At 58.3% G+C, this 13,327-nt stretch overlaps 1 protein-coding gene across 2 annotated transcripts; it reads right to left on the bottom strand.

Moving 5' to 3' along the window:
• Positions 1 to 338: 338 nt before the first annotated feature.
• CRABP2 (cellular retinoic acid binding protein 2) lies at positions 339 to 5,294 on the bottom strand. Of its 2 annotated transcripts, none has more exons than XM_057726865.1 (4): positions 5,077 to 5,294; positions 1,611 to 1,789; positions 1,280 to 1,396; positions 339 to 810 (listed from the first exon to the last, which is right to left on the bottom strand). In XM_057726865.1, the coding sequence occupies exons 1-4, from the start codon at positions 5,144 to 5,146 to the stop codon at positions 760 to 762; spliced, it is 417 nt and encodes a 138-aa protein (XP_057582848.1). In that variant the 5' UTR covers positions 5,147 to 5,294; the 3' UTR covers positions 339 to 759. The 2 variants fall into 2 exon arrangements, with proteins under 2 accessions (XP_057582848.1, XP_057582858.1); XM_057726875.1 differs by lacking the exon at positions 5,077 to 5,294 and adding an exon at positions 2,142 to 5,050.
• Positions 5,295 to 13,327: the final 8,033 nt, after the last annotated feature.

Consider the following 13,327-nt stretch of genomic DNA (forward strand, 5'->3'; position numbering starts at 1 on the left):
GAACAATTGGAGGCGGAGAAGGAAGCTGTGTCACCATCATGGGAGAAGTGGGAGTCAGTGCCCCAGCGCCTGCTCAGAGTCAGGGGGATGAGGCCCTGGTGGCCTTGGAAGCCAGAGCAGGGGACTCAGGAGGCTGGAGGAGGGGAAGTGAAGGGGATGCTTGGCTTCAACAGCAAATGAAGGGGTGGTGATGAGAAGGGTGAAGGGAAGGTGGTTCCCTCCCTGTTGCGTAACTTGCACCAGTGCTGCTGAAACACTGACTCTCTTACACTGCATTTCAGAGGCAAAGCTGAACTCAGGTGACTTACCCAACACCTTCCCAATGAGCCAGAGACAGGTTTTATTTTCTAAAACATTTTAATAAAATTAACCAATAAATATTCTACACTGTATGGGCTACAGGGACAAAGAGTGGAAGACAGAGGGCCGGTCTTTCCCACTCACGCCCTTGCAGAAAAAGAGACAGATGGTGCTCTGGGCTGGTTTGGGGCTGGGACTGCTGACTTGGGGTCAGGGGAGTCATTCTGGAATAGGTGATCTGGGCTCCTGCCATGCGTCCCACTTAGTTGGTGTGTGGGAGGAGAGGAGGGGCCAAGAAAGCAGAGCCCCTGCAGGAGGCATCCTAGCACCCCCAGAAGTGACTGGGGTGAGGGGAGAACTAGCCTAGAAAGAAGGAATGGGGGAAGGGCAGCCTATGGGGCAGTGAAGCAGGGAGCATGGGCTGGTGGCAGGCTCTGGCGGCTCTTGGGCCACGGCCACTCACTCTCGGACATAGACCCTGGTGCATACGATGTCGTCCGCCGTCATGGTCTGAAAGGGGAAAAGTCACTGTTAGTCTGGGAGGCCACGGGTCTTGTGCTTGGGAACAGGAAGGTTGAGTGGAGGTACTCTGCCTGGCCTCCAGGTCCAAACCTACTTCTTGGCTCAGGACCAATGGGTAAGAGCTGGACACATAATGCCTGGGCATCAGGGGATGGAGGATAATATAGCCCTGGGGGTCCATCCTAAGTCTCCCTCCCCAAGCCAGGAAGATCCCCCCGGAGAACTGCTGGGACTCTCAGCGCATGTCCTCTGCTCCACTTAGAGGGGACACACTTTTGCATTTGCACAAGGACACTGTATGGGACAGGGACAGCCTAGCCCAGCCCTGGCAGCCTCACAGGAGATGGAGAGACCAGCCACGGTTGTTCTTCTTAAATATCCTGCACCCTGGAATGTCCCAGAAAATCTCTGAAGGTAGCACTGGGCTTGCTCTGAGCTGGGAGGAGGCAGGCCTTACCAGGATCAGCTCTCCATCATTGGTCAGTTCTCTGGTCCAGGAGGTCTTAGGACCCTCTCCCTTCAAAAGCCTCTGCTCGCAGACCATTTTGTTCTCACTCTCCCATTTTACCAGGCTCTGCAAGAGAGGGTAGCCAGGTGAGCTGGGCCCACATCAGGGACAATGCGGTGAGAGGGATAGGGGATGCACCCCCTTTCTACGCACGACCACTACCTAGGGACTTTCTCCATTGGAACTGGAGGAAAACCTCTAGGAAAAGACTGGAAAATGTCATGTCGAGAGGCAGGGCAACAGATGCCGTGACCCTGAGGGACCCCTTCCCACCACGCACCTTACAGGGTCTCCCGTCCACCGTCTGCTCCTCAAACTCTTCTCCGATCTTGAAGTTGATCTCCGTGGTACGCACGGTGGTGGAGGTTTTGATGTAGAAAGTGTCTCCGTCCTGTTTGATCTCCACTGCTGGCTTGGATGCTGCAGCCACGGCGATCTTCCTCAGCATCACGTTCACCCCTGCAGGGAAAGGAGAGGCTTGACTTTCATGGGTGCTCCAGGCACCTGTCTCGCAGCCTCCCCAGGGGATAGCAGGAGCCGGCTGAACGGTGAGTGGCTGGGAAGAGGGGCAAGCGGCCTGGGTGTCCAAGGAAGTAGCTTGAAGGGAGGGCAGGTGGGACAGCCCTGTTGACTGGTGGGTTCAGGTTCAGGGAGGAGGGGCAGAGAGGCAGTGCCCTGCCCTTGGGAGCTCTGCTTCCAGCCACAGCACCACCTGGATGAGTCAGCAGGACCGGGATCCCCAAGTCTCAGCTCTTCACTCGGTTCTTGGGGGCAGCGTCCCCCCATCCCGCTCATCCTGCTTACAGCTCACCTTGGCTCCGTTCACCTCACGTTGGGTCCTCTGTCCACCCTGCTTGAGACCAGCTGCTGAGGCGGGCTCATCAGAGTCACTGCGTCTGCACCACCGCCGAGTGCAGGGCAGGCCCTCCCCAGCCAGGCCTCACTACTCATGTCTTGACGAGGGGCCACTTCTCTGCCTGGCTACTCACCTCCTCTGTCTGCTGGCCTTTATTTGCTGAGTCTCTGTCCCTCCCTTCCCCGGGGTGAGAAGGAGCGGAGACTCTCAGCAAGGGAAGAGGTGGGGCAGCTGTCTCCCCCTACAGAATGGTCAGCAGCCTGGGGACACCACGGGCTGTGAAATAAGATTCATTAGGCCATGGTTTCTGCCCGGCTCACCCCCCCTGCAGGCAGGGTGACCCTGGGCAAATGGCTTAATCTCTCAGAGCCTCAGATTCCTCAACTGTAAAATGGAGACAAGAGCTTCTTCAAGAGCCTGTCAGATGGAACGACGTGTGTTTAGGCCCTAGCACACACAGTGCCAGGCACGTCTTGAAGTTCTCAGGAAACAGTAGCTACTCCTGTTGTTATTTTTACTGATAAAAGGAAGGCAAAGAAAAAGCCAGAGTTGGGGGCTCAGACAAAGTTCCTTGCATCAGATTCCTGCTCGCTTGCCCTCCTGGAAGGCTCCTGTGTCCCCCTCCCCTCAAGGGACACTCCTGTCCCCTCTCCTGATGTGGCCCCCAACTCCATGATCACTCATCCCACTTCAGGGGTCAGGTCTTCTCGTTCAGCCTCTGTGGATTCAGAGTCTCTGTGCGTGTCCCCCTATCCTTCCCAGATTGGACACCTTCTCTCTGCTCCTAGTTATTTAAAAGGAGTGGGGGAGCTGGAGAGGGCAGCCCTCTGATAGGATGTCATGCAGGCAGGGAGGCACCTCTAGCCAGGGCCCAGGTCCAAGCTTTTACACCGCTTCACCTGGCCTGGCCTCCTGCCCTGAACTGCAGCGGAACCCTTCAGGGAAGTAATGGGTGGGGATAAGAGGCCAAGCTGGGCTGGGCCAGGCGAGTGGGATTCCCTATCCCTCCATGCAGTCCAGACCCCCTGGCCCTCCTGCAGACCTGGCTCCATAGAGTAACAAATCCCCTTCCCCCGCGGCACCAGAGCAGACCCACTCTAGTCCAGACAGAAGGGAATGGGGGGGAGCCCTGTCCCTAAGGGGCCCAGCACCCCGCTTCTTGGCTGCGGATCGCTTAGGTCCAGGGTGAAATGACGGAGGTTCCCAGGACCAACTGACTTGGTGAAAGAGACACATCCCGCTCCTGCTACTTCCCTCTGGTGCTACCTGGGAAGTCCATCCTGCTATATAACATCCATCTTTCCCGTTATAGGAACAGGAGCAGCTAGCTATGTGCCATGACCATCATACTGGATGGGACAGGTGTCCCGCAAATACCTGAGCATCCCTCCTCAGGAGAGAGACCCTTGCATAGAACAAAAGAGGGGTGAGAAGGAACTGAGGTTCCTGTGGAAGCAAGCCTGGGTTCAGAGGAGGCGCCCCTCCAGCCAGCCTCTGGTGCCTGTGGAGCTGGGGCCAGGCTCAGCCGACCTTGGCTGATTCAGGACTGTGTTTGTCTAACGGGTCTGTTTTCAATCTGCCCCCCCCAGCAAGACCTGAGGAGGGCACGTGGCTCTGAGAGACCCCGCAGGGAGGACAAACAGACTGAAGACAGACAGACAACAGGGTTGGGCTTGGGATCTTATCTTCCAGCTGGGGCCTGGGGATGTGCCAGGCCAATGCCTCATCCACTGGGGAGAGGGGCCAGAATCCAAAGCTGGGGGAGGGAATGGCATCTAGGCTTTCTGAAGGGAAAAATTTTATCCTTTGGATCTTTAATTTCAACAAGGGTAGAGCAAGAAAGGCTGACATGATACAAGAAACACTGTGGTCAGATTGCAAGAAGAACTAACAGGAAGGATGGAAATCCCTGCTTTCCCCAGACCCTTCCTAGTTTCTGACTCATTTCTACAGCTCCTTGCCCCACACAGGGTGCCCTCTGCCCAGTCCAGCTGGGGTCTCTCTGTTCAGTCCAGAGATGGATGACTCCAGGGTTTCCCGGTGGCTGCGTCCTTGACTAACCATCTCTTTGCAGAGCCCTCTCCCCAGCCAGTCCAGGCTTTCTTCCCCCTCCCCAGACACCAGAGGGCACACAGGAGTTGGGAAGGGCAGTCTGGGTAGGTTCAACTTCCTGCACCTTTAACCAACACACCCAGCTGGGCTGCAGCTCCGTCACCAGGGAGAGAGGGAGGGAGAAGAAAACTCGGATTTTCTGAAAGGGAGGGGATGGCTGGGGTTTCACTCGAAGCCATTTGTTGAAATCTAAGAAAGTGATAATTATCCAGAGCGATTTAGGGCTGGAGCTGCTCGCGGTAGGAAAACATTTGTCTCCCAGATGGAGGGTGGGGGGAGCAGAGTGGAAAAGTTCTGAAAAGGGAAGAAAGGGGCATCTGGGGGCCATGCGATGACGGATCACCTGGCGGGTGTAGCCCGGCACAGAGAGGTAAGGAATCTGCCCCGGGGATTGAGTTACCTGCGGGGGGCAAGGGGGAAGGAGGCAGGAATGTCTCCGGGGTTGGGTAGGCACCCAGGCTCCCAGCCCGCATGCAGGCTTTGCAGCTCCTGAACTGCGGAGAACCCCCCGTGCCCCACCCCGAGGGATACGGACCTCGTGCTTCTGGTTTCTATTTGATCAGAGGCTGAGTCACCGCAGGCATCGGTGGGCGCCCCGCCGAAGAAAGAAGGATCTAGGTGTTCGGGCCCAGCGCCCCGGGATCCAGGCGTCTAACCCCTATTTTTGGGGATGCAGGCGCCCAGCTTCCCACGCCCTGATTCCAGCTTCCCTTTCTTTCTCGTACCCACCTCGGAGGCCTCGGCGTCCCCTCTGCCGGGCGCTCAAAAATCTCCTTACCCAGCACTTTGAGCAAATCCTCGAAGTTCTCCGATCGGATGATCTTCCAGTTGCCAGAGAAGTTGGGCATGGTGGCGGCGCTAGTGGCGGTTCCCTTAGATCCTTCTGCTGAAGCACTGGACGCGGAGTCCTTTAGTCGAAAGAGATGTCTCCACCGCCTTCGCCGGATCGTGAGACTCAGGAATCACCACACGTCCGAGGACAACCTAAAGCCAGCCTGGGCTCCCGCGCGGGCAGCTTTTATACGCTCCGCGGACCCGCCCTTGCCCAAGAATGAGGTGGCCCCGCCTCCCGCTCCACCCCCCACCCCCACCTGGGGGGCCTCGAGCCTCTGCCCTGCGTTAGCACCCCACCCCCACTCCCACCCCGGCCTCCGGACCTAGCCCCGTGGGCGGGTCCAGAATTCGCTGAGGGGGCCCGAGACGGCTGGTTCCCGCGCCGGTGGGTGGATGAGGAGGCGGACGAAGGGCGAGCACTCGGATTGGGCTCTCAACCGAGAGGAGAGGGCACCAGGCCCGGGGCACAGATGCTGGGGTCTCACGTCCAGCAGGCCGAGGCACACGGTCGCATCTTGTCTGTTCCCCATCCCTCCCCAACCCGACACGGGGCACTCGACTCCTTGGCGCCGGACACCCGGCGACACCACCGGCGGGTGCCCCCTCCTCGCGAGCCAGAGCTGCGGGAGAGAATGGGCGGCCGAGCTCCGGCTCCACTGGAGCTTGAGCTCCATCCAGTGTGACCACTCCGAACTCAAGAGACCTGCTGGGGAGCCCTGGGGGTTCAGGGGCCAGGGACCTAAGTGAGGCCACGGCGCCCCCTGCTGGCACAACTCCAAGGGGCCGGGGGAGGGGGCTTACCCCTACCCCCCAATCCCCGCTCCCCACCCGGTTTCGGGCTCCAGCAGTGCCTGCGGACGCTGGAAGTTGGCGCGGGGAGACTCATTCCTCTTAAAGCGTTGAGTGGGCATCGAAGGGTTAAATAGGAGCCGGAGCGCGAGGCTGCGGGGTGCAGAGGTCACAGCCAATCACTTGACACGAGCTCTTTATTAAGGCGCTTTCTCCACAGCTCGGCTCCCCAGACCCCCCGAGGGGATCGCAGTAGGCGGCAGGGAGGGGCGGCGCCGCGCTGCCACCTAGGCTGGGGGGAAGGCTGGGTGCCCCGGGGAAGGGGCGGAGCAGGGGCTCAGGTGTCACCATTCTGAGCCGTAAAACCGGCAGAAGGAGCGGCCTCCCCTCGCTAGCGGCTTTGAAGTGGGAGATCAAAGGCGGGGGGTAGGGCACGGCTCCAGGCGGAGACCCATGTGGGAGTGGGCGAGACCCCAGGGGAGAGGGCCGGGAGACAGAGAAACAGAAATGAAAGCAGGCAGGGAGCTTCGCAGCAGGCCGGGAGACCCCGCTGACCGCGGAGGAGCGGGGCCCTGAGGGATGCGGTGCCCTGAGCGGGCGGAACCCGGGCCCTGTCCAGCTGCCCTCGGCGAATCCGTGCACGTGGCCCCGATGCCCGGACCGCACCTCCCACCCCCGCCACCGTCCCGGAGCTGTCCTCCCAGCTTCTTCCGAGACGGGGAAGAAAATCCCCACCTCTGGTCCCAGCTCTGGGTTCGTGCCCTGCCCCTCCCTGCCAGCGTGGCCATGGGTGGAGCAGAGGACAGTCTCTCCGAGATTCTCAGCCCTTTCCTTTAGAGCCCTGGAACGGTCTAGGGGTGTAGGGGCCTTAGTTGGGGAAGAGCCCAGAGGAGGAGAGCCAACGCAGTGGGGCTGGAGGATTTACAGAAGACTGGAGAATGCACTAGAGGTGGAGCCTCTGTGCTGTAAAGAGGAAAATCTCTGAATAATGGGTGTGTAGGCAAAAATAATGCAACTAGGGTGACTGGAGCAGGAGGGATGGAGATTAGATTGTAGAAAGGACTTCTGGCTGGGGCCCTGCCCTGCAATAACCAGTAAAATACCAATTCTGAAAAAGGGAGCTGGATGCGTCAGCCCGGTTTTAGGGTCCCAGGTTTGATGTGGGAGAGCTTATTTGGGGGTGGGAGGTGGCCTGGTCTTCTGGAAGTGAGGGGGCAGCAGGTCGAACGGCTCTCTCAGAGGATGGACAGACAAAAGCAGAGGTGGTGGAGGGAAGGGGATAGTCCCTGGGGGGTGCTTAGGGACTGGGGTTAAGGCACTGCCTGTGCCCCTCCCCCATCCACCCGGCTCCAGCAATGCTGTAGGTAAAGGGAGGGGGATTAGGTCTGACAGTGAAATCAGGCTCCCAGCCAAAGGGATGAGGAGAGGCTGGGGGAGGGAACATGGCAGAAACCAGACTCCTGCTGCCTCTCCTTCCCGTTACTGCCCCCTACCTCTTCCACCCACGTCCCATGTCCATCTCCACTCCAGCTCTCTTGAGCCCCCAGTCAGAAGAGTCCAGTCGCCTCCTCAATAGGCATCCCTCCTATTGCAAAAGAGAAGGGCCAGTGCTGGTCTTCTCCCTGACAAGCCTTGTGACTAAGGATGTAGAAACCTAGCCTGAAAGATGGTCACCGGGATGAGGGAGCCTAGACCTACAGGAGCACGGAGGAGGGATGTGGTCTGGCTGAGGAAACCGGGGAGGCTGGAGGTGGGGGCTCCCTGGGGTGGAGGCAGGGAGGCCTGAGCCTACTCCCCTCCCTTCATTTCCTTACTCCCCCCACTGGCCAGGCAGCCAGAAACAAGAGACAGAAGAAAGACAAAGGGAAGTCGGGCTGGGAGAGGAATTTTTTCCAGATGTGAGTGTTTGTGGTTTGGCAGCTCTGGGCCTGAGCTCCAGCCCCTGCACCCCAACCTTGGCTGAGGGAGGTGGGCAGACGGTCCAGACCATGGTGCAGAGCAGCTAGGCTGGGGTCCCAGCCTCCAGCAGCCCTGTCACCCCATAGGCTCCTGTGTAAGGAGTGCTCAGGGAAGGCGCAGGGGAAGGGGGGTTGGGGGGATGGGCCGGGGGGATGGTCTGGGAGGGCTGGGGGACCAGGAAAGGGGGCTTACAGAGGAGCCTGGGGGAGCCTATGGGCAAGGGGCAGGGGCTAGGGCCCTAGAACCAGGCGATGGGGAGGCGTTTAGCCGGCATCAGTCACTCAGTCACAAACAACTGGCTTTAATTTCCCTCCGGGATCCATAAGGAGAAGGAATTTCCTAGTGTCGCTGGCCTGTTAATTATGACCAAATCTGCTGCAGATCTGCCCGGGGGCGGGGGGGCGGCCACGCGTTCCCCTTTCTAGGAGCCTTGGTCAAACTCCTCTTGGGGCTCCCCCAGGAATCTGGAGAGTCAGGTGGGGGAGGGTGCCAAATTGGTGAGAAAAGCTGGGGGAGCAGAGGCAGGATGGGGGTGGGGTGGGGAGGAAACAGACGGGCTTGAGAGAGTTAGGAAAGAAAAATTCTGGGGCTCTGTTCCCGTTGCAGTGCGGCTAAGAGTAAAGGGGCTGCTTTTGCAGGAGGAATGGAGATGGGTAGGCTTCGGGATGGTTGCAAGAGTGTGGGTGTGACTGGATGTAGATGTGTGCATGATTGAGGGGTCTGGGAGCTTGGGAGGAGGAGACTCCCCCACTCCTCTCCATCACTCCCTTGAGGCTGAGTGTGGGGAGGAGTGACGGGAAGAGTGGGAGTGTCGTGAACCCCTCACCCTCACCCCCAACCAGGACCAAGGAGATTCTCTAGCCAAATCCAGCACTGGTAGAAGGGCCTCACCCTGAGCAGTGTTATTGCATCTGGTGGATCAGAGAGTTTGTTGGCTGGGAGTCATGCAGAAATTAAACCCAGGTGGGGCTGGACACCTGGGTCTCTGCCACTCAGGGTAGGGGCAGCAGAGAAGGCAGGACTTCCATAGAGGGTGGGGAAGTCAGAGAGTAGAAGAGAGGAGCTGGGAGTGCCTGGGGCAGGACAGCTGTATCTCCTGGGCTCCGTGAGCTCAGGATTCCACTCAGCACCGAGGGCACACTTTAACATCCTGCCTCCCAGTCTGTTCTGATCCTCAGTACTGAAGGGAATGTTCCATTCGTGCGTCTCCCTGGGTTTAGGGACTCAGCCCTTTTCAAATCTGGTTAGGCGGGCTCTGATTCTCCCCAAATGCCATTGCAACAGGATGCAATGCCCAAAAAAGAGCTTTCAGCATGCTGAAGTGCAAGCTGGGAGATCGTCAGAGATTTAGAAAGGAGGCAACTCACTTCCCAGGAACATTTGGGCACAGGGGAGAGACCCTGTGAACTAGGGATGGTGTGGGCAGGGACTCTGAGTGAATAGGGGGAAGGGGCAGCTGGACTCAAAGGCAGGGGATGACAGTGGCCTCCAGGGCCAGCCCTGGGGCCCTGGCAAAGAGGCAGGCGTGTATGGCCCAGTAGGGTCAGAACCACAGGGTGGGAGGAGGGGGCTGACTACGATAGGAGGGATACAGTTAGACCAGCGCAGAGTCTGCACGGCACCCAGGCAGCTCCTCTGTTGTTTTTGGCTCTGCTACCTGGTTCCCAGCGCCATCTGCCAACGCTCTCCCCAGGGTTGGGCCGGGCACACTGAGCCAAGCAGGCTACAAGGGAGGGGAGAGGGAGAAGGGGGGGATGCGCTGGCTGAAGACGTGTCCGGATTGAGTCTCCGTCCCCTGAGAGAGGCCCCTGGCTCTGCCCGCCTCTTCAGGGGGCGGGCGCAGAGGTGTGGGCAGTCACTGAAGAGCCTGGAGACCCCCTGCACGAGGCCTGGCCGCCACTGCTCTGATTCTATTCTTTGACCCTGGGCTCTTTGTTCCTCTGTCCCTCTACCCTGGCTCCACCACCCAGACTTTGCTTCTTGCCAGCCTGGCACCAGAGGTCATCCCTTTCCTCACGTCGGCCCCTGCTCTATTTTCTCTCCTACTACAGTGAAAGGCACCAAATTCACCTCCCTTTCCTCTGGAGTCTCCACGCTTCTCAGAGAACCTCCAGGCTGAGATGGAGGTTCAGTGTGGCCAGAACTGTTGGTGGCAGCTGGCAACATCTGAAGCTAGATGGGCCCGGTCCTGACTCTGGCCAGCTGTGGCCCCTCCCCCGCTCCTGAAGGACTCCCCCCAGGGCAGCACTGCTGGATGAAGAAGTCAGTCTGCACCGGCACCGTGACCTGCAGTTAAACTTGTCTTGGCTTTCGTGATGCAGTGACTAGGGCCAGATCCCTCTGCCATTTCCACTTCCTGCCCTGCACTGGCCCCTTAACCCCTGGCAGCCCAAGGCAGGAGGGAGAAGGCTGTAGCTTTGACAAGTTTGGCAGGCTGGACACTTGGGTTTGCACGGCACCTGGGGACAGTGGCTAACCCTGGAAAAGAGGAACAGGCTGCAGTCTAGCCGAAGACTGGTTCTGGGGAGCTCACGCCATCTCCCAGATGCCTCCTCTCCCCCTGTCTGGGGATGGGAAATGGAAGAAGAGCCAGAGAACCCTTCTCTCCATTGAGATGATCCGGAGTTTCTGGAGGAAGAAAGAAATCGGCAGGGCTGCAGACTGGGTGGGTGCTACGTTCCTCCTCTGGCCTGAACTGCAGAAGGTGGGCACTGGGCCAGATATTCAGACTCTGGGATTGAAGAGAAAAGAGGCAGGAAGGAGGGGAGAAGGGCGAGGTCGCAGAGAAGAGACTGAGGGGGCCCCGGGTCTGGGCTTCGAGGTTCTGGATGGAGACAGAAAGAGAGTATTGGACTCACTGTCCCTGGGGGGCAGGGTAAGGCGGGCTGATGGGTCAGGCTCAGGAATGTCAGCCAGCTTGGAGAGAACACCTCTTCAAAGCTCCTTTGTGCTCCAATTGCCCTCCTCTCTCTAGCCCCCAAATGCAGCTACTGTCTCCAGATTAGACCTAGCAATTTGGCCCCCAGCCTGGCTCCTAGGGTCCTATGGAAACCAGCTGTGCTAATGGCTCCAGGGACGAGGCTGGAGCCCCAAGAGTCAGGTAATAAGGACAAGCTTCCCCAACCCCAGGGCCCGTCTTGCTGCAGACCAGGCCCAGGCCACTGGGCCAGACTCCCTGGAGACAGAATCCAAGGTGCAGGGGAATTTGAGCAGAGTAAGGGAGGGCCGCAGGAGCCCAGATTCCTGGTCCCTGCCCCCATCCTCTCATCTTGAGCGGGCAGGGAATTAAGAAGGGATACAAGAGTTCAGAGTCTGGCCCCTTCGCCAGGCTAGGGCCTTGTCCTTCCAGTGACCCCACCATCCCACCCCTCCTTATAGCAGGGCTGGAGACATGGGCGGGTCGGGGAGGCCCCAGACTGACCTAGCCCTAATGGCTTTCCCTGGGCAGCACGAACAAAATGGGAAAAAGATGTGTGAGGTGGGAAGCTCTGATTTCCTGTCCCCTGCGGGCGCCAGCTCTGGAAAATGTTAGCTGTCAAAGAGAGACTGTACAGTCTCCCTGCCTCCCCCAACCCAGTACGCCTTAGCCCATCCCATCCACCAGGGCCCCCCAGCCTGCCCAGATTCCGGGAGGGCACTGGGCTAGCGCCTGTGAATTTCAGCTCGACAGGCTGAGGACACACACTGTCGTGACTAAGCCCCCACCTCCCCCTGCCTGTGTCTTCTCCACCAACCTGGGAAAGACATCCAAGCGGGAGCTGTGGCACTTGGGGATCCTCAGGGACACGTCCCTGGGGGAATCAAAGGAGCAACAGATCCTGGATTTCACAGCTGCCAACCTCTTGCCACGGTGTCACGCCTCCTAAATCCCAGCGCTCTAGGACTGTCAGCCACACATTTCCAGGTTTCCAGAAGATCTGGATTTTTGGTTAGTCTTCCCGCTGATCTTGCAGTAACTTGCCTAGAAGGGATGCCATCCTGAGTCGAGGACACGCAGGGTGTGCCTTTCTCCCTGCTTGGGGGCAGTGTGGTCTCAGGCGGCCAAGTCTCCTCTGATGAGCTCTTTGACCCACTGGTGCTAGGTTCCTATCAGCCCTGGGGAATTGATTCCAAAGCTGGCAGGAGGCCGTTCCTGCCTTGGAGTGGAAAGTGGGCGCAGGGGTGGGTTCTAACCTAGCAGGAAGGCAACAGAACACTCTGCCCTTTCCCCAGCCCGGGGCCCCTTTGATCCAACCTCAGCTCCACCCTCCCACCCTTCAGGAAAGCTTCCCAGACCTACCCACTCTGCCAGCTCAGCCCCGTGTCCCAGCCCCAGGCTTAGGTCTCCAGCCACCAGGCTGGATTATCTGCCTTTGCCTCCCTGTTGGTCCTGGGTGTGGGTTCCATCTCCCTCCCTAGCTCCCAGGGCAGGGGCAGTCTGCCTTCTTCCTCCTTTGGTTATGGTTTGGATTTGTCTCATGGAATCTTTCGAAAGAAGCGACTGAGCAGGATTCCACAAGGTAGAAGGGAGTGAAGGACCTGACCTTTGGGGAAGCTGCCTCTGGTCTAGGGATGTCAGATAATTTAGGTTCTAGGTGCTGCATTGGGACAGGGGTTGTTGGGGTCACAGGCACAGAGCCCAATCCTCAGTGCCCGGGTCTAGGAAAGGAGTGGCTCTGACTCTGAACTCACCACTGTGTAAGAACTTTCCATGCGCTGCCTTGGGTCTGTTTGATTCCGAAGCTTTGCTCTTAAACACTTCAGAATGGAATTCAGTTGAGCCTGGAAGAGGATTAAGGTGCGCTTGTCTTTCCATGCCAAATTCTTAAAAATACCTTCTCTCTCTGCCTCTCCCTCCACCCCCATCTTTCTCAAAATCCTATGCATGATATACACGCTTGCAAAGAAAGCACAGAGTTGATGGTATCCCTAAATTAGGCTAGAAGCCTTACATATTAAAGAAAGAAAAAAACAAAACCAGCACATCAGTACAGCTAAGCGGGTGGGGAGGGCAGAGAGGAGAGTGGAGCAAAACCCTGCAGCAGTTCCCAGAGGCCAGAGGCTTGGGGCGGCAGGGACTCAGCAGGACTCCTCCCCTCAGCAGCGCCACTAGATGTCACTTACCCATTTAGGCACTGCCTGAAAGAGCGCAACCCTGGCTGTCTGCTCAGAGTCTGCAGCAAACCTCCACCCCTGCCCACACTTGGGTCACCTGCTTCTGAGGGCACATGTACTTCCTGAGCTCTCTTTGGTGGGCTAGTGTGTGCAGGAGCTTGGGTGAGAGTTGAAAGGTCAAAAATGTCGGTCTTGGCTTAAAGATTTGTACAGCATCAACCGCAGCAAAGATTGTCTGTGTGTGTAAAGTGAATCAATCTTGAATGAGGCCACTTACCACATCCACGGCCTCAACTCCTATCATCTCTTGCCTAGATTACAGCAAGAGCCTCCTCTTTGCTTCTCTGTTCCCA

Source organism: Hippopotamus amphibius, chromosome 1 (genome assembly GCF_030028045.1).
Source record: "Hippopotamus amphibius kiboko isolate mHipAmp2 chromosome 1, mHipAmp2.hap2, whole genome shotgun sequence".
Classification (NCBI taxonomy): Eukaryota; Metazoa; Chordata; class Mammalia; order Artiodactyla; family Hippopotamidae; genus Hippopotamus; species Hippopotamus amphibius.